The sequence below is a fragment of the Mobula hypostoma genome, chromosome 6 (assembly GCF_963921235.1).
Source record: "Mobula hypostoma chromosome 6, sMobHyp1.1, whole genome shotgun sequence".
NCBI lineage: Eukaryota > Metazoa > Chordata > Chondrichthyes > Myliobatiformes > Myliobatidae > Mobula > Mobula hypostoma.
Genome location: NC_086102.1, coordinates 156,000,589 through 156,024,848, shown reverse-complemented (window position 1 = coordinate 156,024,848; position 24,260 = coordinate 156,000,589). Strand labels below are relative to the sequence as shown.

At 41.0% G+C, this 24,260-nt stretch overlaps 1 protein-coding gene across 1 annotated transcript in view; it reads left to right on the top strand.

Annotated features, from left to right (window-relative positions):
- Positions 1-246: 246 nt before the first annotated feature.
- zc3h15 (zinc finger CCCH-type containing 15) overlaps positions 247-24,260 on the top strand; it is a 41,330-nt gene continuing 17,316 nt past the window's right edge. Inside the window, exons 1-4 of the mRNA XM_063052028.1 lie at positions 247-456; positions 16,576-16,677; positions 17,017-17,125; positions 21,821-21,973. Coding sequence (XP_062908098.1) covers positions 385-456; positions 16,576-16,677; positions 17,017-17,125; positions 21,821-21,973 — 436 coding nt within the window. The 5' untranslated portion in view covers positions 247-384. The remainder of the gene's footprint in view (positions 457-16,575; positions 16,678-17,016; positions 17,126-21,820; positions 21,974-24,260) is intronic.

The following is a 24,260-nucleotide window of genomic DNA, read 5'->3' as shown; positions in this document are numbered from 1 at the left end:
CGGTGGTGGAGGCGGATACGATAGGGTCTTTTAAGAGACTCCAGGATAGATACATGGAGCTCAAAAAACAATAGAGGGCTATGGGTAACCCTAGGTAATTTCTGAGGTAAGGACATATTCGGCATAGGTTTGTCGACCGAAGCGCCGGTACTATGCTACAGGTTTTCTAAGAGACACACACACACACCCGGAAGCGGAGCGTTCACTTCGCGCTTGCGCAGTGCTGTCCGCCGGTTCCTCCTCTCTCATTGTCGTTGCCAGGGCGTCCGCGCGAGCTGGTATTACCCAGAAGACGGCGCGAGGACGGCAGCGGCCCGTGCGTGCGAGGAGCATCGAGTTTGACGGCGGCAGAGGAGCGAGCGAGGCAGCGGTAGACACAGTGACATGCCCCCTAAGAAGTCGTCCAACCAACCCAGCAAGAAGACCGAGCAGAAGAAGAAGGAGAAGGTTATAGAGGTGAGCGGAGGCGAGCTGGAGAACGGAGCCTAGTGTAGGCCCGGAAGCCGGGGTCTGGCTCTTGTCTGTGAACACGGGAGGTGGGGATGTGTGCTGGCCGGAAGTGGCGGTGAAGTCATGGCCCATACCGGCCTCCTGCACCCGGCATGTGCGTGTCTCAGGGTGGGGAGGGCAAGCGTCAGCGCTGTTCCACCTTTCACCCCCCCTGAGGCCATGCGGTTGGGAATGGGCCGAGCTCCAGGGATGCATGGTTTGTTGGCTCCTCCCAGCTAGCGGGTTGGGCCTTTTCCTTCCCAGGCAACCCTCATACGTGTGGCTTTTGTCGGTAACTCGCATCTGAAACAAGGGCTGGTTTGTTAGAAAATGTCACTGTTCGCCTAGGGTCTGTTTTATTGCGTATTGGCGTGCGTTTGCACTTTTAATCCCTTGTTTCTGACCTGTGACCAACTTAATAAATGTTTCTTTGCTTGAATCTCAGTAATGAAGCAGGGCCGTGTTTTCATATTGCAATTCATTTGGCGGCATAGCAATTCCCCCGTACTGAACTGCCATCCAGGTTCGGAGGAAGGAATAAAATTTAGGAAAAGACTGAGGATTTTGGGAGACGGAAGTTCACAGCATGTAACCAAATGACAACTCTACGCTGCTGTCATTGATAGGTATAAGGGAGAAGGGGTATTTCAGCAAACTGAATTGGATTTGCGAATTGTGCAATATAGCGTGTTTCAAGATGAGGGGCTTGAATACTGAATATATATTTGTATCTATAAAATACACAAATTTAAAATGCTCTTAAGTTCTAAAAGTGAATAACAGGCTACATAGAGGCTTACCAGAGGAAATCTGCAGATGCTGGAAATTCAAGCAACACACACAAAATGCTGGTGGAACGCAGGCCAGGCAGCATCTGTAGGAAGAAGTACAGTCGACGTTTTGGGCTGGGACCCGTTGTCAGGACATTTGAAGAAATGAGAAAGGATCTAAAAAGCGTGGATTGGGACAGGTTGTTCTCTAGCAAAGATGTGATCGGTAGGTAGGAAGCCTTTAAAGGAGAAATTTTGAGAGTGCAGAGTTTGTATGTTCCTGTCAGGATTAAAGGCAAAGTGGATAGGAATAACGAACCTTGGTTCTCAAGGGATATTGCAACTCTGATAAAGAAGAAGAGGGAGTTGTGTGACATGTATAGGAAACAGGGAGTAGATAAGGTGCTTGAGGAGTATAAGAAGTGCAAGAAAATACTTAAGAAAGAAATCAGGACGGCTAAAAGAAGATATGAGGTTACCTTGGCAGTCAAAGTGAAGGATAATCCAAAGAGCTTTTACAGGTATATTAAGAGCAAAAGGATTGTAAGGGATAAAATTGGTCCTCTTGAAGATCAGAGTGGTCGGCTATGTACGGAACCAAAGGAAATGGGGGAGTTCTCAAATAGGTTTTTGGCTTCTGTATTTACTAAGGAAACTGGCATGAAGTCTATGGAATTAAGGGAAACAAGTAGTGAGATCATGGAAACTGTACAGATTGAAGAGGAGGAGGTGCTTGCTGTCTTGAGGAAAATTAAAGTGGATAAATCCCCGGGACCTGACAGGGTGTTCCCTCGGACCTTGAAGGAGACTTCTGTTGAAATTGCAAGGGCCCTAGCAGAAATATTTAAAATGTCGCTGTCTACAGGTGAGGTGCCGGAGGATTGGAGAGTGGCTCATGTTGTTCCGTTGTTTAAAAAAGGATCGAAAAGTAATCCGGGAAATTATAGGCCAGTAAGTTTAACGTCAGTAGTAGGTCAGTTATTGGAGGGAGTACTAACAGACAGAATCTACAAGCATTTGGATAGACAGGGACTTATTAGGGAGGGTCAACATGGCTTTATGCATGGTAGGTCATGCTTGACCAATCCTACTGGAGTTTTTCGAGGAGATTACCAGGAAAGTGGATGAAGGGAAGGCAGTGGATATTGTCTACATGGACTTCAGTAAGGCCTTTGACAAGGTCCCGCATGGGAGGTTAGTTAGGAAAATTCATTCGCTAGGTATAGATGGAGAGGTGGTAAATTAGATTAGACATTGGCTCAATGGAAGAAGCCAAAGAGTGGTAGTAGAGAATTGCTTCTCTGAGTGGAGGCTTGTGACTAGTGGTGTGCCACAGGGATCATTGCTGGGTCCATTGTTATTTGTCATCTATATCAATGATCTGGATGATAATGTGGTAAATTGGATCAGCAAATTTGCTGATGATACAAAGATTGGAGGTGTAGTAGACAGTGAGGAAGGTTTTCAGAGCCTGCAGAGGGACTTGGACAAGTGTGAGGTATTGCACTTTGGAGGGACAAACCAAGGTAAAACATACAGGGTTAATGGTAAGGTACTGAGGAGTGCAGTAGAACAGAGGGATCTGGGAATACAGATACAAAATTCCCTAAAAGTGTCGTCACAGGTAGATAGGGTCGTAAAGAGAGCTTTTGGTACATTGGCCTTTATTAATCAAAGTATTGAGTATAAGAGCTGGAATGTTATGATGAGGTTGTATAAGGCATTGGTGAGGCCGAATCTGGAGTATTGTGTTCAGTTTTGGTCACCAAATTACAGGAAGGATATAAATAAGGTTGAAAGAGTGCAGAGAAGGTTTACAAGGATGTTGCCGGGACTTGAAAAACTCAGTTACAGAGAAAGGTTGAATAGGTTAGGACTTTATTCCCTGAGCGTAGAAGAATGAGGGGAGATTTGATAGAGGTATATAAAATTATGGGTATAGATAGAGTGAATGCAAGCAGGCTTTTTCCACTGAGGCAAGGGGAGAAAAAAACCAGAGGACATGGGTTAAGGGTGAGGGGGGGGAGTTTAAAGGGAACATTAAGGGGGGCTTCTTCACACAGTGGTGGGAGTATGGAATGAGCTGCCAGACAAGGTGGTAAATGCGGGTTCTTTTTTAACATTTAAGAATAAATTGGATAGATACATGGATGGGAGGTGTATGGAGTGATATGGTCCGTGTGCAGGTCAGTGGGACTAGGTAGAAAATGGTTCAGCACAGCCAAGAAGGGCCAAAAGGCCTGTTTCTGTGCTGTAGTTTTTCTATGGTTTCCAGAGGCTTGATGCTTTTGTGATGGGAAAAATGGCAGTTTGAGGTGATATAAAATAATTTTTCCCCCTGAAATCTGAGGATGTGGTTGATCTGCTACTTCCTTGCATCTTCCTGACTTTGCCCCATATTTGTAGTAGTTTACATTTTACACAAATCTGTCTGATTCAGATTTAAAATGAACTATTAAGCCCACTTCACCTGCCAAATATAGAAGAGAATTTCACTGAAAGAAAATCTAAGTTCACTTTTGAAATGTCTAATCTTAAATTGAAATTTCCAGCCATTGAAAGTTTTCTACTTCAGCTTACTTTTTTGTCTTGACAATGTCAACATAATCTCTCTTCATTTTGAGATTTAAGAAATGCAGACATGGATAACATGATGCAAAATTCTCATCCTGTAAAAATATTCACTTTTTTCTCTTTAATGATCCCCAGATTCTACAAAAGTGTTTATAGCATTTTTTTTTGTTTAAGAAGTGGTCTATTTTACCGGGAGAGGGTCTTCTGTGGTCTATATTGAAATTTATTTGTCATGTTTATGGCCTTCAATCATTTTCATTTAGTGCATTCTCACAAGTGACATTGCTGCCTATCTTTGTGATTGTTAAACTTGAACTTGTGTTTCGCCATGCTCTCATCCTGTGAATTAGTAATTCTGCCCATTATCCTAACTTTTATACCTGATGTTCATCCAGTTTCTGAATCAGGATAACAATATGATATTTAAGTTTAGGGAATAGTGAGTTAATGATTTCTAAATTTCTGTATCAACATCCGTGTGTGTGTCCTAATTACTCAGTGATTCTTTAAAAAATCAGCTCACTTTTGAATATGTTGAGGGTGCAAATAGTCTAGTTTAGCTTGTAGAAAAGAGGTGATATTAGAGTAGGCAAGCTGAATCAACGGAAAAGTGTTTGTACTTGTTTAGAATCTGACGTGTCTGTGGTTGTTACTGTTAGCGTTGTGATGTGGTAGGCCAAGGACGAATCTAAGGTATTCGCACAGGTGGATAGTAAAGCTACAATCTGAAAGTCAAGTAATATGTACTAGCTGGAATTTTTCTTCGCAGAGCTTAGAGCTGAATAATTTTCCAAAGTTGTGTAATATGTGTAGCCCCCCCCCCCCCGATAAGCCTCAGACTCGCTCAGCTCGCTTTCGTCTAGGGGAAGCAGCCTTCAGCCCCGCCAAACTGGGTAATCAAGTTTGTGTGGATGCTGTGTGATGTACCCCACCACACCAAATAACAGACAATACACCATAGACGATTAAATGATTACAATTTATAGATATTACTGGAACTGTGTAATTAATAGAGATAAAATATAAAAGGAAAGTAAAAGGCGCCAAACTTATCAAAGTTTAATCACTTCGTGTACAACAGGTGAAGCTCAAGTCCTCTTTCCACCATTTGATCCCCTCCAACCACCTCAACCCGCTGCCTGGGACCAACAACCATGGTGGTCAACCAGACTCTCCACACGAGTCTGTCTTCGTCTCCTCTCCCCGCCGAAGACCCTGGGCCTCGGACTCCCGCTCAGGGTCCATCCCGTCGGCCAGCTTACAGCATCGCGTCCACTGTCTCTGCCCCTGTCGTGCCCTCTGCCCCAAAACCCCGCGAAGCAATAGCTTACAGACACACAAGAAAGAATAACATCTATCCCAATTGGTTCGTTCCCTCTCTTATCAATAATATAACCCAAACAAGCAGAGAGAGAGAACTCCTTACATCGCAGTATTAGTACAGAAAAGCCATTTTAATTCTAACATAACAAAGAAGCCATTTTAAGAGCCTTCGCAGTAATATAAAAGAAGAAACCCCTTACATATGATTTGTAACTTGTTTATGCAGTTGTGATGTTGACTCCCATTCTCTTGGTTTTGCAGAAAGATATAAAGCAGTCTTAGTGGGCCAAATGTGTCAATGGTAGTGATTTTTGAATTGTGAATCAAGGCCAAAGTTTGAGCAAATCTGGTCTAAATTACAGTTGAGATTGCTTAAGCAGGTGAGATCTTGTAAAAGGGTAATTTAGACCATAAAATATGAAATGTGATCCACTCCAGACTTCAACACAAAAATGACAGAAGTGATCAAGATCATGGGAGAGAGAAATTGTGGCATTGTATGATCAAATTTTTATAGATTTGTGAAGAATGATACCATGATTTAAAGTGGTGATGAAATTGGACCAATTATCTCCATGCAGAGGCTGATAGAGTTCTTTGAAGAGTGATTGGAATGGTAGACAAAATCTTTGAGATCATATGAACAAGATTTTTAAAAAAAGTTTGGTTTAAAATGTATTGTTCGTTGAGGTTTCAAGCATAATGTGTGGCTTGCAGGCTAAGAAGTCAGCAATGGGGTGTGAGCCCATGATTGACTCAGTTTGCTGATTAAAGCATTGAGGAAGATTGAAATCAAGGAGAACGCGAGCAGAAGGTGAGCGGGTGTGCCATCTGCCAGCGTATGTCCAACTGCTAGGGGAATGTGCCTGCGTTCTACCGAACTCTTTCTCCTCCCCACCCCCCCCCCCCATGCTGCCAGTGTCTTGGCGAGGTTTCATTGATGTGGATTTGAATTTAGATCATGTTATGATGTGTTTCCGCTTTCTCCCTGTTTTATTACTATTTTGTGTGGTTTGGATTGAGGCAAACTGGCTGTGAAGCCTGCAGTCAATGAACAACATAGCGCTAAATCGCTAAATTGAACTGAATGAACATTCCTCGACCATTTCAGTGACTTTGTGGTTTGATGTTTTTCTTTGAATGGGTTGCATGATTTTATTTGTTTCATGGCTGTCTGTAGGAAGACAAATCTCAGGATTGTCTACTGCCTGTATACTTTGATAATAAATGTGCTTTGAATCTTGAATCTGTTGTTATGAAGGCCAAATTGCCACACAGTAAATTAGCAAAAGTTAGACAGTCATGCAAGTTTAGTTCTCGAGCATTTTGTGACTAAGCAAACAGTCTAATTGATGCATGCAGGGTGGTATTGATATTCATATTGTACAGGATAGCCAGGTCAGATCTTTGTATATTGCCTTTCATAACCCTGTGACAGTTGTTATGCTGCCAATTTTCGCACACAATGCTTCTGAAGTGGCAATGCCCAATCACATTTTTTTTTAGTTAGTGGTGATATTAACCAAGATGTCTAGGATTATTCCTTTGATCTTCAGAATAGTGCTATGATGAGCAACAGTATTCTGAACAGGTGATGAATCAGCATGTAGGAAGGAGTTTGAAAATCTGGCTGAATGGTGCCACAACAATAATCTCACTCTCAATATCAGCAAAACCAAAGAGCTGATAATAGACTTCAGGAGAAGGAAACCAGAGGTCCATGAGACTGTCCTCATTAGAGGTGGAGAGGGTTAGCAACTTCAAATTATTGTTTCAGAGGACCTGTCCTGGGCCTAGCACACAGGTTCAATTACGAAGAAAGCAGAGCACCCCCTCTATTTTCTTAGATGTTTGCGAAGATTTGATATGTCATCTAAAACTTTGACGAACTTCTATAGATGTGTTCTGACTGGTTGTGTCATGGCCTGCTGTGGACACGTCCCAGTCTATCACAGGTAAAGCCCTCCCCACCATTGAATACAGCTACAACAGCAATGTTGCAATAAGGCACCATCCATCTAGAACCCCCACCATCCATGCTTTCTCACCGCTGCTATTAGGGAGGAGGTACAGGAGCCTTATGTCCCATTCCACCAGGTTCAGGAACAGATCTTACCCCACCATCATCAGGCTCTTGAACTGGAGTGAATAATTTCATTCACTCAAACACTGAACTAATTCCACAATCTACAGACTCACCTTCGTGGACTCTACAACTCATTCTCAATATTTATTACTTCCATTTATTTATTATTATACTTTTTAGTATTTTCACAATTTGTTCTCTTCTGCACATTGTCTTTTTGTTCATCTTTGTATTCAGTTTTTTTATTGATTCTATTGTGTTTTTTGTATTTGAATGTCTGCAATAAAGTGAATCTCAGAGTAGTAAAAGGTGACATAAATATACTTCAACAATAAATTTGCTTTGAACTTTAAAATGAGCTCTTTTAGGTACACCTGAAAGGGAAACAGGGAACTTCCTTAGGTTGGCTTTAAATCTAAAAGAAGATATCTTTTCAGTATGTTGGGAGTATCCACTTAGATTCTTGTGTTCAAATCCTTGGGGTAGTTTATTAAGCATATTTCTTTCTGAGTTACTGAAATATTTAATGTCTTAAGTTTTTTACTTGTTTGAGACAATTCAATTTTATAACCTGCCTCAGATATTTTTGAGTTATCTATGTTTGTGAACCCTAAATTCATTGCGCTTCAAAAAGTTCTTAAGGTTACAGGAGGTTACATGTTTTAGTTTCTGGGAAGCTGGTAAAATTTTAATATTGCAAGCAGTGATGAGCAAACCCTTTGAGTTTCATAGGCTCTGTTGCAATGAAATGACAGAAATATCAGTGTTCACCATCTATAACAAATGACCTGACTTGGTCCAACCAAGCAGAGTCCACTGCCAAGAAGGCCCACCGGCGCCTTTACTTCCTGAGAAAGCTAAAGAAATTTGGCCTGTCCCCTAAAACCCTCACTATTTTTTATAGATGCACTGTCGAAAGCATTCTTCTAGGGTGCATCAGAACCTGGTATGGAAGTTGTCCTGTCCAAGGCCGAAAGAAGCTGCAGAAGCTCATGAACACAGCACAGCACATCACACAAACCAATCTTCCATCCTTGGACTCATTACACCACACGCTGTCGGAGCAGTGCTGCCAGGATAATCAAGGGCACGACCCACCCAGCCAACACACTTTTCGTCCCTCTTCCCTCCGGGAGAAGGCTCAGGAGCTTGAAGACTCATACGGCCAAATTTGGAAACAGCTTCTTTCCAACTGTAATAAGACTGCTGAACGGATCCTGACCCGGATCTGGGCCGTACCTTCCAAATATCCGGACCTGCCTCTCGGTTTTTTTGCACTACCTTACTTTCCATTTTCTATTTTCTATTTATGATTTATAATTTAAATTTTTAATATTTACTATCGATTTGTACTGCAGGGAGCAGGAAGCACAGAACCAATATCGCTGTGATGATTGTATGTTCTAGTATCAATTGTTTGGTGACAATAAAGTATGTAAAGTATAAAGTATTATCAGCAAGGTAATCACTCAGGAAAGTCAAAATAGATTTCACAATTTGGATATAGAAAATCTTGAGAAATTCCTTCTGAAGGTGAATTGAAATCAGTTTCATGACTAAGTAGCTATGAAGTGTATAACCCAATGAACCTATTGAACTGTTTGTACATGGTCTCATTGGGTGTCTACCTGAATGCTTTTTCAAAAACAAAGGTCCGGTGTTTCTGCAGGTGCAATGGCTCAGGTTCATTTCTGATATCTTGTCCATTCCATGGGGTTTGCACATTTTCCTTGTAGCAGGGTGTGTTTCCCGTTGGTGCTCTGGTTTCCTCCCACATCCCAAAGCGCTCATTCTTCTTTAGGATATCACCAAATAGCTTGTGTTATGCAACGTGATACACTGTTTTCAAGGCTGCTGTGGAGAGAGATCCCACCAATTCTATGACTATTAAATAACTTACTTCCATGGTCCTTAAATTTCCCATATCATAAGTGTTAGAGCTACTCAACATCTTTCATAAACTGCTCAGTGGGAATCGGTATTATGCTCTAGATATTGCTGAGTGCACACTCTAGTTTTGCTTTTGCCTTGCTTACATGGAGTCATACAGCATAGAAATGGGTCTTTCAGCTCTACTCACTCATGCCAACCAAGTTGTCAACTTGAGCGAGTCCCATTTCCCTGCATTTGCGACATTTCTATCTAAACTTTTTCAATCCATGTATCTGTTGAAATGTCTTTGAACATTATAATATTATCCACCTCTAAAGTTTTCCTCTGGCAGCTTGTTCCATTTACCCACCACCCTCTTCTTTCTAAATCTTTCTCTCACCTAGTTTTTGACTCTACTTCCCTAAGAAAGATACTGTGACCATTCACCTTAGTGACTCTTATGATTTTCTAAACCTTTGGTATCCTATGCCGCAGTGGAAAATCATCTCAGCCTATCCATTCTCTTTTATAACTCAAACCTGTTTGTATCAATAACATCCTTATTTTTTGTACACCCTTTTCAGCTTGTACCAGCAATTTTCCTGTACATAGATGGTCAAAGTCCTATGCAGCTGCAACATGAAATTCCAATTCTTGTACTCAATGCCCTGACCAATGAAGACAAGTGTTCCAAACATTCCTCATCACCAAGTTTGTCTATGATTTCACTTCTCCTGGGTCTGTTTGTTCTACAACACTTTCCTGGGTCCTACCATGTGCTAAGTCGTGTCCCGGTTTAACTGAGAGTGCAATACTGCACTTGTTGGAGTTAACTTCCATTGTAGATGACAAATGATATTGTAGTCAGCATGTCCCTGCGGTACACAACAGGTCACAGACCTTCAATCTGGAAAAACGACCCTCCACTACCTCCACCTGCCTCCTTCCACCAGGCCAATTTTATATCCAGTTGGCTAGCCCACCCTGGATTTCATGTAATCCAGCCTACCACGTGGAACCTTGTCGTTTAAAAAAACTTTGCTAAAACCTCTGTGGAGCACAACTACACCCTGTCCTTGTGAACAACAGGAATTCTGCAGATGCTGGAAATTCAAGCAACACACATCAAAGTTGCTGGTGAACGCAGCAGGCCAAGCAGCATGCTGCTTGGCCTGCTGCGTTCGCCAGCAACTTTGATGTGTGTTCCCTGTCCTTGTGAATTGTCTTTGTCACATCTTCAGATTTGTGAGACTTGATTTCCCACACGTAAAGTCATGCTGAATATCTAGAATTAATCATTGCTTTTCTAAATGCTGCTAAATCCTGTCCCTTGGAATTCGCTCCAGTAACTCTCCCACCACTGGTGTTAGGCTCACTGGCCTGTAGTTCCCTGGCTTGTTAAACCAAGACATTGGTTCGTATTTATTGTTGTCATAGGCAATAAGACACTGTGTATAATGCCATGATTTTTTTTGCAATAGCATAGTACATAATAAGAGTAGCACAACTAAGTTAACATATGGACACAAATTATCCATAATGTACTTAACATACTGACACTAATGCAAGATAGGGGTTGTAGTGAAATAGACTGGAACCGTCCTCTAGTACCTCACCTCTGGCTAAGGAAGGTACAAACGTTTCTGCCACTAGGTACATGGACACCCATGGTCAAGTCTTGGGGACTTGATATGTTACCCCTTTAGTCTGCTTCAAGATGATCAGCACTTATTGTTTTGTAATGTGGATAAAGTATTACTCTGCATATCTCTTAATTCCATAATTTGCATGATTTCCAATTTAAATCCAGACAAGAAATATACATTTAAAAACTTACTCAACACATGTAGGTGACTGTAGCTTCTCATAAATAACCGCATTGAGAGGATCTATTCTCTTAAATAAGTAGATAACTTTTTGCTGTTATTATGCTAATGAAACCTCTTAGGATTCTTTTACCTTATCTGTCAGAGCTATTTAATATCCACTTTTTGCGTTCCATATTTCCTTTTTGTATGTACTTCTGAATCTCTCTACTCAAGGGGCATGCTTGATCCTAGCTGTCCATAACTGCCATATGCCTTCTCCCTTTTCATGACCAGAGCTTCAATATCCTTTGTCAACCTAATCCTGTCAGTCTAAACAACAAGCTTCAAAACCTGGGCCTCCGGACCTCCCTCTGCAACTGAATCCTTGGCTTCCACATCAGAAGACCACACTTAGTGTGGATCAGTAATAACATCTCTTCCTTGCCGACAGTGAACACAGATAAGTTGAGTTGAATTAACTATATCACTTACACCCTTCACATACATGAGTAAAAATCTTTAAATTATGTCTCTGTTCAAATGTGCAATTTATAATAATCTGAAATAAAAGGTATGTACAACAGGACAATCAGTATAACAGAATTACAATTGTATGAGTGTGAATTAATCAGTCTGATGGCCTGGTTGAAGAAGCTGTCCTGGAGCCTGGTGGTCCTGGTTTTTGCGCTGCGGTACAGTTTCCCGGATGGTAGCAGCTGGATGGTGCACCTCAAGGATACGTGCTTAGTCCACTGCTCTAGTTCCTTTACAGTCATGACTGCGGCTAAGCATAGGTCAAATGTTATCTGTAAATTTGACAATGCCACCAGTGTTGGCAGAATCAGTGGTGGCAATGAAAAGGTGACAGGTGGATCAGCGGTGGAAAGAGTAAGCAGCTTCAAGTTCCTGGGTGCCAACATCTCAGCGGATGTATTCTTGGCCCAACTCATTGATCCCATCACAACGAAGATACACCAACAGCTATGCATCAAATACTTTTTGTTGATTTGTTATGTCACCAAAGGCTAGCAAATTTCTACAGATGTATCATGGAAAGTATCGTGGACAGGTTGCTTCACTGGTATGCAGAAGCCAATACACTGGATTAAAAGAGTCTGGTTGCAGACAGAGCCAGCTACATCACAGAATATCTTCAGAAGGTGGTGCCTCAAAGAGACAACATCCGTCATCCAAGACCCCACACTCAACATAGTAGGAACTCCTTTTTCCTCATTGCCATCAGATTTCTGAATGGACAATGAACACTACCTTACCATTCCCTTTTTGCTACTTATTTATTGAAGTACTATACTGCTGCCACAAAACAACAGACTTCGCTATATAAACCTGATTCACTCCAACAGAAGCTGCTGTCCCCGAACTCTATTTCACTATTAAAAGACTCCCAGCTTTTCCAAATCAACCTTTACAAATCTGTCTTATATTTTCAAATTTTGCCTCAATCTGGTACTTTAACTTGTGGACTATTTCAGATAACAATTTTAAAACTAATAAAATTAAGATCACTAATTTCAACATCTTTAACAAGATTTATTGGGCAAAATCCCTTTGGGCACAGTTGGCAAAACTGTGTGCTATAAGTTCAGTGCATCAGAACGAAATTCACATTTGGGCCCCATATCTCAGAAAGCATGTGCTCTTATTGGAGAGGGTCCAGAGGAGGTTCACAAGGATGATTCCGGGAATGAAGGGGTTAACATATGAGGAGCATTTGGCGGTTTTGGGCCTGTGCTCACTGGAATTTAGAAGAATGTATTGGATTTCATTGAAACCTACTGAATGTTGAAAGGACTAGATAGGCTGGATGTGGAAAGGATGTTTCCTGTGGTGGGAGGTAACCAGAACTAGAGGGCACAGCCTCAAAGTTGAGGGGCAACCTTTTAGAACAGAGTTAAGGAGCCAGAGTTATATTAGCCAGAGAGCAGTGAATCTGGAATATCTGCCACAGGCTGGTTGGAGGCCATGGATATATTTAAGGCAGAAGTTGATAGTTTCCAGATCGGTCAGGGAATCAAAGGATGTGGCGAGAAGCCAGGTGTATGGGGTTGAGTAGGATCTGGGATCAGCCATGATAGAATGGCAGAGCAGACTTGATGGGCTGAATGGCCTAATTCTACTCCTATGTCTTATGGTCTCAACAAATAAAATCTCTGGCAAACATTCTTAAATATTCTAGCTTATCCTTCTCTTTCACAGGAACTTCTCAAAAACAGTACTTTTTAGACCCCATGATGTATCAAGCTCTCCTGGGATCTGGCAGATTCCCTGACATAAATATTAGGGAAATCTATCTAAAGTTCTTTGTTGGACTCCGTGGACTGTTAAATGCCAAAGTCTGATTCAACAGCAGGATTCTGTTAATAAGTTTGGAAATCTATTTGTAATAAAATTGCCACCATAATATAGATTATTCTTTCAGACTGGATGTCTTTTGTCACGTTTCAATGACCTCCAACCCTTTTTTGGCTAAATACACCAATTGTGACCTAGTGATGTACCTTCATAAAGATTTTAATCTCACTGTTCCCGTCTGCAGATCATCTGTTGAATTTAGGTAATAGTCTTTTAATACTTCTAAAATGAGTTATCAGTGCACTACAAGTTAGTGAGTATTTGTTCATTCAATAATGACTTGCATAGCATCACAATGACTGGTTAAAATTTACTTTACATCTTTTCAGGAACTTACCTTGTTAATTATCTCTTAGTTTAAGTGATAATGCATGTTTTTTATGTGACTGCATGTGTATCCATGTTTTTAAAATCTTGAGCAAAACACTGAACTGCTGGAAGAAGTAAGCCGGTCAAACAGCATTTGTGATGGCAAAGGGGCAGTCAACGTTTTGGGTTTCGTCTGAACAACTTTAACCATCTGAATGGTAATGCTTTGCATGTTTTAGGGGTACTAACAGAGTTTGACAAAAGCATGTGTATTGATGCAGACTGTACAAGTACTAGTGCCTGTCAACAATTGATCACAAGTGGTTTGTGATCATTTTACTCATCACTCAATGGATGGGCCATGAAAGAGGTAATTAGGAGCTAGTACATCCAGCACTTTTTTAACTTTGTTTTTGAAAAATCACCCTTTAAAATGGAATTGATTTTGACCTTTAAATTTATTAAAGCAGTAGCAACAAATAAGTAATTTTGCAAGGGCACATCTTTGCATTGCATTATTGGTAACTAGAAGTTGTCCCCATTCTCTATATGACCTAAAGCATCAGTAGAACTACTTGGCCATTTCAAATCAATTGATGTTTGTGTAATAACATTTCCAAAAGCTCTTGATAAGGCCTTAAGTGGTAGGTGTACAAAATTAAAGAATATTGGGGATATTTTATTGCCATCAATTAGTTGACATTCAGGAATAAGAATAGGAATAAAGCGGTATTTTCTGTCAATCGTGGGCAGTGACTGATGGAGTGATGTGGGGATCAAGGCTTGGGCTTCATCTGTTCACGTACATATTTTCAAATTTATAGATGTCAGATCTGACAGCAGGAAAATGAGCAGTCATGAGGATGCATGGGGGCTCTGATATTGATAAGTTGTTTGAGTGGGCAAGTGCACGGCAGATTCAGAATCACCTGGATAAGGTGAGCTGAATGCACAAAGTCATTCATCTGAATGGTGATTAATTAGGTGAGGTGGAGATCCTGTATGTTGGGTTTCCTTACCACTTCCTGAAAGCCTTTGTGTTGGGAAGGCAAACTGTTGTAGGCCTACTCTATAAGACGAAATGAATGCAGGAGCAAGGGGATCTTGTTGCATCTGTACAGGGTCTTGATATGTGTGCTTTTTATTTTTGGTCTTACCTGAGGAAGGATGATTCGCTGTGAAGTGAGTTCAACAGAAAATTACTAGACTGGTTCCTGGGATGGAGAGAATGACCTCTGAGGAGATACAAGGCCAGCCAGTCCTCTCTTCACTGGAGTTTAGAAGAATGAGAAGGGATTGCATCAAACTATAATGGCACCACTCTAAATGCAGGGAGGATGTTCCTGATGGCTTGAGAGTCCTGAACCAGGGATCACAGCATCAGAAAATAGCAAATACCATTTAGAATAGGGATGGAGAAGATTCTTCACTTAGAAGTAGTGAACTTGTGGAATTCTCCCCTGCAGTAGAGAGCAAGGCCAAATCACTAAATATATTAAGGAAGGAAATAGGCGTGTTTTCCAGTCCTATAAGAATATACAATGGGTGATCAACCATCATATTGAATGAAGTAATCAGTGAATCTTGAGGAAGCAGCTTGTAGCAAGTCGCCACACTCTGGTACCATCATGGCGAGAAAGACCTGAATGGCCTCCTGTTTTGTGTGTTTGTGCACCGGTGTTGGATATGGGGGAAAATACATGCATACACTACTTCTGTTGATTACTACAATCAAGGATCAACTTTATTCGTCATATGCATTTATGTACATTAAGAATTTGTTGTGGTGTGTTAGCATGACATGCAACAAAAAAACAACATTCCAGGGGAGATAAAATAAAAGAAACTTAGAGCTTAAAGTACGGATGTGGAATAAAATGAGCCTAAATACGGTCATGTGTTTACAATGTAAACACACATTTAAAAAGATGGTTTAAAGTATAAAAAGTGCAGTGGCTGAAGAAATAGATGGGGGGGGGCGAGAATGATTGATTTTAGTGAGATGAACCTCCTTGCAAGTTATTTGAAAGTGAGAAATAATATTTAGATACTTTAAGTGTTGATCCTTCCTCATCTCCCTGAGGACCATGCGTGGCAATAGAATACTGTAGGGTGCTCATTTGATCTCTGGGTGCAGTTCCTCACCAGTAAGACTGATCAATTAAACTAGAAACAAGAGAAAATATGCAGATGCTGGAAATCAAGGCAACACACACAAAATACTGGAGGCAGCAATTATGGAAAAGAGTAAATAGCTGATGTTTCGGGCTGAGGCCCTTCATCAGGAGTGGAGAAAAGATGAGAAGTCAGATTAAGAAGGTGGGGGGGGAGATTCCCCCCTCTCTCATCTCCTTGCCTACCCATCATCTCCCCCTGGTGCTTCCCCCCCACCATTCCCTTTCTTCCATGACCTTCTGTCCCCTCCTATCAGATTCCACCTTCTCTAGCCCTTCATCTTTTTCACCAATTTCCCAGTTTTTTACTTCCTCTCCCCCCACCACCCCTGTTCCACCTATCACGGTTTCGTCTATCACATACTACCTTGCATTTCTTCCTTCCCTCCCCGCGCCCACCTTTTTATCCTGACTTCTCATCTTTTTTCCCCCCAGTCTTGATGAAGGGTCTCTGCTTGAAACATTGACTGTTTACTCTTTTCCATAGATGCTGCCTGCTCTGCTGAGTTCCTCCAGCAATTTGTGTGTGATCACTTAAACTGTGGTTCAGCAGTGAAGGTGCTATTAGACTAATAATAGTTTCCTTTTATGTGCAGTTACGAGGCTGTGCTACTGTAACTTTACATTTTATTGGAGAGCAGGAAAGGGAAGAACAGGGCTGGACTTCTGTCAACCCATCAGCAAACTGAGTGGAGCAACAAAATGTAAGGTTCAGCATACAAAGGTGTAGTAGGCCGTTGTCTCGTAGTTCATCTACTTAATGCTCTTCTATTTATGCTTTTTTTATGCTCTTGTAGGACAAGACATTTGGTCTGAAGAACAAAAAAGGAGCAAAACAGCAGAAATACATCAAAACTGTCACAAATCAAGTCAAGCATGGACAAACGGGTGGAAAACAGGTAGAGTAGATTAATGACTGGAACTTGTAAAGTGTGAAATTGTGAGTAAACTTGCAGACAAATTCAGGGAAAACCTGAATTTTATTTAAAACATCGATCTGAGGAATGCCTTGAGTTCCATCGGTATTAATATGCAAAACTTGAGTAAAAGTACAGTAATAAATGATTTGAAATCAGAATTTTCAAGAAAATATTTTATAATCAGGCAACATTTGCACCTGAGAGCTAAGGTTTTGCTGAACTGTGGCTATGAATTTAAAAAGTATAAAGTTTTTTGTGCCTCAAGTGAGATTTGCAAGCATTGTGCTTCCTTATTTATAGTGTACTTGTGTTCTTCAGATACCTTTTGGTGACGAAAAGAAATCTAAGAAGGATGATAAAAAGAAAGAACTCCAAGAACTTAATGAACTTTTTAAACCAGTCGTAGTTGCTCAGAAGATCAGCAAAGGTAATTTTTTTGTCAACTGACCTCTTAAATTTAACTGAAATGATGGTGTAGAGTAAGTCTCATGGAGACGATTAAAATATCGCTTTTTCCTTAATGCCTTTCACTTTAGTAGCATTTTATTTAAATATAAGCTGCAAGTAGTCATGGCTTAAGATATGTTTTGCTCCTGGTCAAAACATACAATGATATTTAAGAGAAATTTGGATAGGTACATGGATAGGACAAGGTATGGAGGGATATGGTCCAGGTGCAGGCTGATGGGACTAGGCAGATTAATAGTTCAGTGTGGACTAGATGGGCTAAAGGGCCTGCTTCTGTGCTGTTTCTATGACTATTTGTACATTTTTTTTTCAAAGGTTCATTTCTAATCAAAATATACCCCTACTCTGTGATTTTGTTATAAATGACCTGGATGAGGAAGTGGAGGGATGGGTTAGTAAGTTTGCTGATGACACAAAGGTTGGTGGTGTTGTGGATAGTGTGGAGGGCTGTCAGAGGTTACAGCGGGACATTGATAGGATGCAAAACTGGGCTGAGAAGTGGCAGATGGAGTTCAACCCAGATAAATGTGAGGTGGTTCATTTTGGTAGGTCAAATATGATGGCAGCAGCATTAATGGTAAGACTCTTGGCAGTGTGGAGTATCAGAGGGATCTTGGGGTCCGAGTCCATAGGACACTCAAACCTGCTACGCAGATTGACTCTGTGGTTAAGAAGGCACGCAGTGCATTGACCTTCACTGTGGGATTGAGTTTAAGAGTCGCGAGGTAATGTTGCAGCTATATAGGACCCTGCTCAGACCTCACTTGGAGGACTGTGCTCAGTTCTGGTCGCCTCACTATAGAAAGGACATGGAAACCATGGAAAGGGTGTAGAGGAGATTTACAAGGATGTTGCCTGGATTGAGTACAAGGATGTTGCCTGGATTGAGGAGCATGCCCTTTGAGAATAGGTTGAGTGAACGCAGCCTTTAATCCTTAGAACGACAGAGGATGAGAGGTGACCTGATAGGGGTGTACAAGTTAATGAGAGGCATTAATTGTGTGGATAGTCAGAGGCTTTTTCCCAGGGCTAAAATGGCTAGCACAAGAGGGCATAGTTTTAAGGTGCTTGGAAGTAGGTACAGAGGAGATATCAGGGGTAAGTTTTTTACGCAGAGAGTGGTGAGTGTGTAGAATGGGCTGCCGGAGGTGGAAATGATAGGGTCTTTTAAGATACTCCTGGACAGATACATGGAGTTCAGAAAAATAGAGGGCTATGGGTAAGCCTAGGTAGTTCTAAGGTAAGGACATGTTCGGCACAGCTTTGTGGGCCGAAGGGCCTGTATTGTGCTGTAGGTTTTCTGTGTTTCTATGTTATACAACTTTAATATTCTTCAATTACCCAGGTGGCCATGAAACCAAGAAAGAAAAGAAAGGCAGCATGATCATCAACCCCCAAATCCCACCTCCCTACAAAAAAATGAACAAATATGGAACAGGCACATCGACCCTCAAATTCTTCCTCCCACACAAAAAAAAACAGATCAACCCCATCCGCCTTCTGCACAAACAAGGGGCAAACAAAACAGTTCAGGTACATCAACCCCCAAAACCCTCTTCCTGCACAAAACAACCAAACAAAACAAATCAGGCACATCGACCCCCAAATCCAACTCCCTGCACAATTTTTAAAAAATGAGATCCAGCAGAAAGAAACACAATATTAGAAGCTATAAGACTGAAAAAAGTTGATAGTTCATCTTAACCGTATTCTCACACCTTCTCTCTGTAACCTCTGACTCCCTTACTTATCACATACCTATCAACCTCCACTTCAAATACACCCAATGACTTGGCCTCCACAGCCGTATGTGGCAATGAATTCCACGGATTTGCCACCCTGTGGCTAAAGAAGTTCCTCCTCATTCCTATTCTAAAGGGATATCCTTCTATTCTAGGTCTGTTTCTTCGGGTCCTAGACTCGGATTGAAAACATCCATTAGTTATATTAGTTGTATTAATATCCAGTATCTTACCACTACCATCGTTTCTTGCCCAAACCCCCCAATACCCCACCTTACTTGCCACATTCCCAGTAGCACCCCACTCCTAATTTCTGTAGAGCAACATATGCCTGTGTGTTCATGATGATGCTGAGAATTCTGGAAATTTTCTTATTGTTGTAACAAAGTAAAAGTGTAATGCAAGAAGTAAAAGCAGGAGTAAGTTAATTAGCTCCTTTCTCCCTGTTCTGTCATCAACAAGATCTTAGCTCAGGTTCCAACCTTCTTTATGCCATGAACCATTACCGTGAAACAAGGGGCCGTTGACCCCATGTTTGGAACCCCTGTGCTAGCTGATCTTTCTATATTATTGCTCTGCTCTGCACTAACCCCAAATTCTATGATTCCCTTATTTTAAATGTCTGAGGTTCTGGAGTAGTGAATTCCAAAGATACCATGCGCATTGCGTCACAAAATTTCTCATTTAATCCCAAAAGCTGACCGCCTATGTTGAGACTGGCACATGGCCAGAGGAAGCATCATCCCTGCACCTATCCTGTCTAAGCCTGCAAGAATTGCAAAGAAATTACCTTGCATATTTTGAAAATCAGAAAGGGAGACCTATAATTTTAACTCTAACCAGTTTTCATGCGTTTTTTTAATAAGTATGTACAAAACAAATTTTGACTGACCATTGATACTTATAAACTTCATGTACGTTTCCAGCAAGTCTACAGTTTTAGTCTTTTTTTTTCTGGCTAGAAACAAACAACAGCATTTGAAAGTTATATATGTAATGATCTGAAATAGAACTATACTAATTGATGCCAATCATGGGCAAACATTTTTGAGAAGCTATCATAAAGGGAACTGTAGCCAGGATGTGGGCTACAAATTACAATGGGAGGTAGAAAAAGCATGCAAAAAGGGCAAAGTTGCAATAATCATGGGGGGAATTTCAATATACAGGTAGATTGGGAAAATTGGTCGGCGCTGGATCCCAAGTGAGGGAATTTATAGAATGCCAACAAAATGGCTTTTTAGAACAGCTTGTGGTTGACCCCATTAGGGGAACAGCAACTTTGGATTGGGTGTTATGTAATGACCCATGTTTGATTAGGAAACTTAAGGTAAAGGAACCCTTAGACAGTGATCATATTGTAGAATTCACCCTGCAGTTTAAGAAGGAGAATGTCAGTATTACAGTGGAGTGAAATGAATTACAGAGGTATGAGAGAGGAGCCATCCAAAGTTGATTGAAATAGGCGCTGGCAGGATTGATGGCAGAACAGCAGTACCTGACAAATCTGTTGGAATTCTTTGAGGAAATATTAGGCCAAATAGACAAAGAAGAGTCAGATGTTGTTTATTTGGATTTTCATAAGGCCTTTGTCATGATGCTGCACATGAGCCTACTTAACAAAATAAAAGCTCATGATGCTACGGGAAACTTACTAAAATCAATAGAAGATTGGCTGACTGGCAGGAGGAAAAGAGTGGGGAATATAGGCAGGTGGTGTTGAGGAAGCAGGGTGTCTGCAAAAGGAATTGGATTTGGGGAATAGGCAAAGAAGTGACAGATGAAATATAATGTAGGGAAGTGTATGGTCATGCACTTTGGCAGAAGGGTTAAAGACATGGACTATTTTCTGAATGGGGAGAAACTTCAAAAGTCAAAGGTGCAGAGGGCTTGGAGTCCTTGTGCAGGATTCCTAAAGGTTAACTTGCAGATTGATTCTGCGTTAAGAAAGGCAAATGCAATGTTAACATTCATTTCGAGAAGAGTATTATGAGCAGTTTTAGGCCCCATATCTAAGAAAGGATGTGCTAGCATTGAACAGAGTCCAGAGGAGGTTCACGAAAATGCTTCCGGGAATGAAAATGTTAACGCATGAGGAGCGTTTGAATGTAGGCCTATACTTGCTGGAAGTTAGAAGAACGGGGTGGGGAAACCTCATTGAAACTAATCAAATATTGGAAGGTCTGGATAGGATGTTTCCTATAGTAGGGGAGCCTAGGACCAGAGGGCACAGCCTCAGAATTGGGGACATCCATTTCAGTCAGAGATGAGGAAAAATTTCTTCAGCTAGGTGGTGGTGAATATATGGAATTCTTTGCCACAGATGGCTGTGCAGGCCAAGTCATTGGGTATATTTAAGGTGGAGGTTGATAGATTCTTGATTAATCACGGTGTTATCTAAAATTAGTTTTATTTTTAAAGATAAAGATTAGCTTTGTCACATACATCAAAACATACAGCAGAATGTATCATTTATATCAAATCTGTCAGGATTGTTCGGGCAGCCCGTAAGTGTTGCCATGCTTCCTGTGCCAACATAGGATACCCTCAACACCCTAACCCTAACTGTATATCCTTTGGAATGGAGGAGGAATGCCATGCAGTCACAGGGAGAGCGTACAAACTCTTTCCAGAGAGCGGCAGAATCAAACCCTGATCTTCCAACTGGCACTAATTCTGTCCATTTTAATGTTACACTATAACTGCGATGCTGGTGTGCTGGCTGGCCCCATGTTTTTATATTTATATATAGTACTGTACATTGGTTAAAATAGGAAGGTGGTTGGGAAACAGAAGTAAGTACTTAACTTTGTATTAGTTCAGTAATATGGTAATTGGAAATGCTTCATATATATAATGTAGTAGGAATAAAGGTTATATCAAAATTGACTTAATTTTTGTTTTCTTTTTAGGAGCTGATCCCAAATCTGTGGTCTGTGCTTTTTTCAAACAAGGGCAATGTACCAAAGGTGACAAATGCAAGTTTTCACATGACATGTCCCTTGAAAGAAAGAGTGAAAAGCGCAGTATATATGTAGATGCCAGAGATGAGGAGCTTGAAAAGGGTAAGTTGACAAGTCATTGGCCAAAATTTAGGTGTGTGGCAGTGTTTATTATTTAAACTTGTTTAATTGGTTCTGGTTTATTATTGGCACATTACCAAGGTACCGTGAGAAAACCTTGCCTTGCATACAGCTCAAATCATTACATAGTGCATTAAGCCAGAATAAACCAATTACAATGCAGAATAAAGTGTAAACACTGAAAAAGTGCAGTGCAGATAAGTAATACGGTGTAAGATCATAGCAAGGTAGAGTGAGGCCATAAGTCCATTTTATTGTACAGGAAGTCTGTTCAAGAATGTTGTAACATTGGAAAAGAAGCTGTCCTTCAGCCTAGTATGTGCTTTGTATCTGCTGCCTGATGAGAGAGGAGAAAACGAATGAGGCTAGTTCCTTTGATGCATTTCGTTGTGTCCACAACTCTGTAGTTTCTTGTGGTCATGTGTGGTGCAGTTGACACACCAAGTTGTTTTGTATCCAGGCAGGATGCTTTCCAAGGTTCATGAATAAAAATTGGTAAGAGTGGATGGGGACATGCCAAATTTCTTTAACTTCCTGAGGAAACAGAGGTGATTATGGGCTCTCTTAGCTGTGATATCAACATGGTTGAACCAGGACAGGCTTTAGATGTTCACACCTAGGAACTTGAAGCTCTCAATCTCAACATCATTGACATACAGGAGAGCATGCACTACCCTCTTCCTGAAGTCAATGACCAGCTTTTTATTTTGTTGACATTGAGGGAAAGGTTGTTGTCATAACAACATGTCACTAAACGCACCATCTACTTCCTGTACTCATTATTTTAGATGTGACTCAGTGCAGTGGTGTCAGATCTGCAAACTTTTAGAAGGAGCTAAAAGCAGAATCTGACCATGCAGTCGTAAGTGTATAGGGAGTGGAGTAGAGGGTCTGAGGGCACAACCTTGTGGTGCACCAGTGTTAAGGATAATCATGGGAGAAGTTGCTGCCTGTCCTTACTGATTGCAGTCTGTGAGTCAGAAAGTCAAGTGCAGTTACAGAAGGAGGCATTAACTTCCAGGGTCCATGTTTGAATGTTTGCTCTGTCAGTACAAAATATAGGAATTCATTTTATGGGTCAAATATAAAGAGGTCTAAATATCTTCCTCCAAATGTTTTTGTTGCTCCCTTTTTTCTATATGAGGCTTGTCTGTTATGTTGTAAATGTACTTAAAGGTATGCAGCAATTTTTATGTAAAGATTGAATTCAATAAATTGAGATCAATAATGTCTGAGAGCATCAGGCAATTTATAAACAATGTTCTTTTGAATTTTTTTAAGTTTAATAGCTTGGTTCTTGACAGATGGTTAGTTGGAATTTTGAAATTCTATGGTAAAGCTGAATTGTTAGCAAAACACAAACTGTTGGAGGAGCTCAACAGTGAGCAAGGTGCTGCTTGGTCCTCTGAGTTTCCCCAGTTTGTTTGTTGCTCCAGACTCCAACATTTACCTTCTCTTGTCTCAAATCCAAAATATTATCTCTCTATCTTTCTCTATGGATGCTTCTTGACCTGATGAATTTTTAGTTTGGTCATCGAGTCATAGAACACTACGGTATAAACAGGCCTTTCGCCCCATCTCGCCCATGCTGAACTATTAATCTGTCTGTTACCATCGATCTGCTCCAGGACCATAACCCTCATATCCATGTACCTATCCATATTTCTATCAAATTTGAAATCAAACATATCCACCACTTCTGCTAGCAGCTCATATAGTTTCCCCTCATGGTCCCCTAAAACATTTTACATTGCAGTCTTAACCATGAGCTCCAGTTCTAGTCTCACTCCACAGTGGAAAAATCCTACTTACCTTTGCTCTATCTATACCCCTCATAGTTTTGTATTCCTTGATTAAATCTCCCCTCATTTTCCTACGCTGTAGAGAATAAGCTAGATAGGTCCTAGGTCCTAACCTATTCACCCTTTTCCTGTAATTCAGGTCCCAGCAATACCCTTGTATACTTTCTGTGCAATCTTTTAATCTTATTGCTTTGCTTCTTGTAGTTCGGTGACCAGAACTACACACAGTACTCCAAATTAGGCGTCACCAATTTCTTATTCAACTTCAACTTAGCATTGTAACTCCTGTGCTCATACTTTGATCTATCAAGGCCAATGAGCTAAAATCTCTTTACAACCCTCTCTTAACTGTGAACCATTATCAAGGAATTATGGACCTGTATTTCCAGGTTTCTCTGTTGTACCCTCACTCCTCAGTGCCCTACCACTCACCATGTAAATCCTATCCTGGTTTGTCCTCCAAAGTG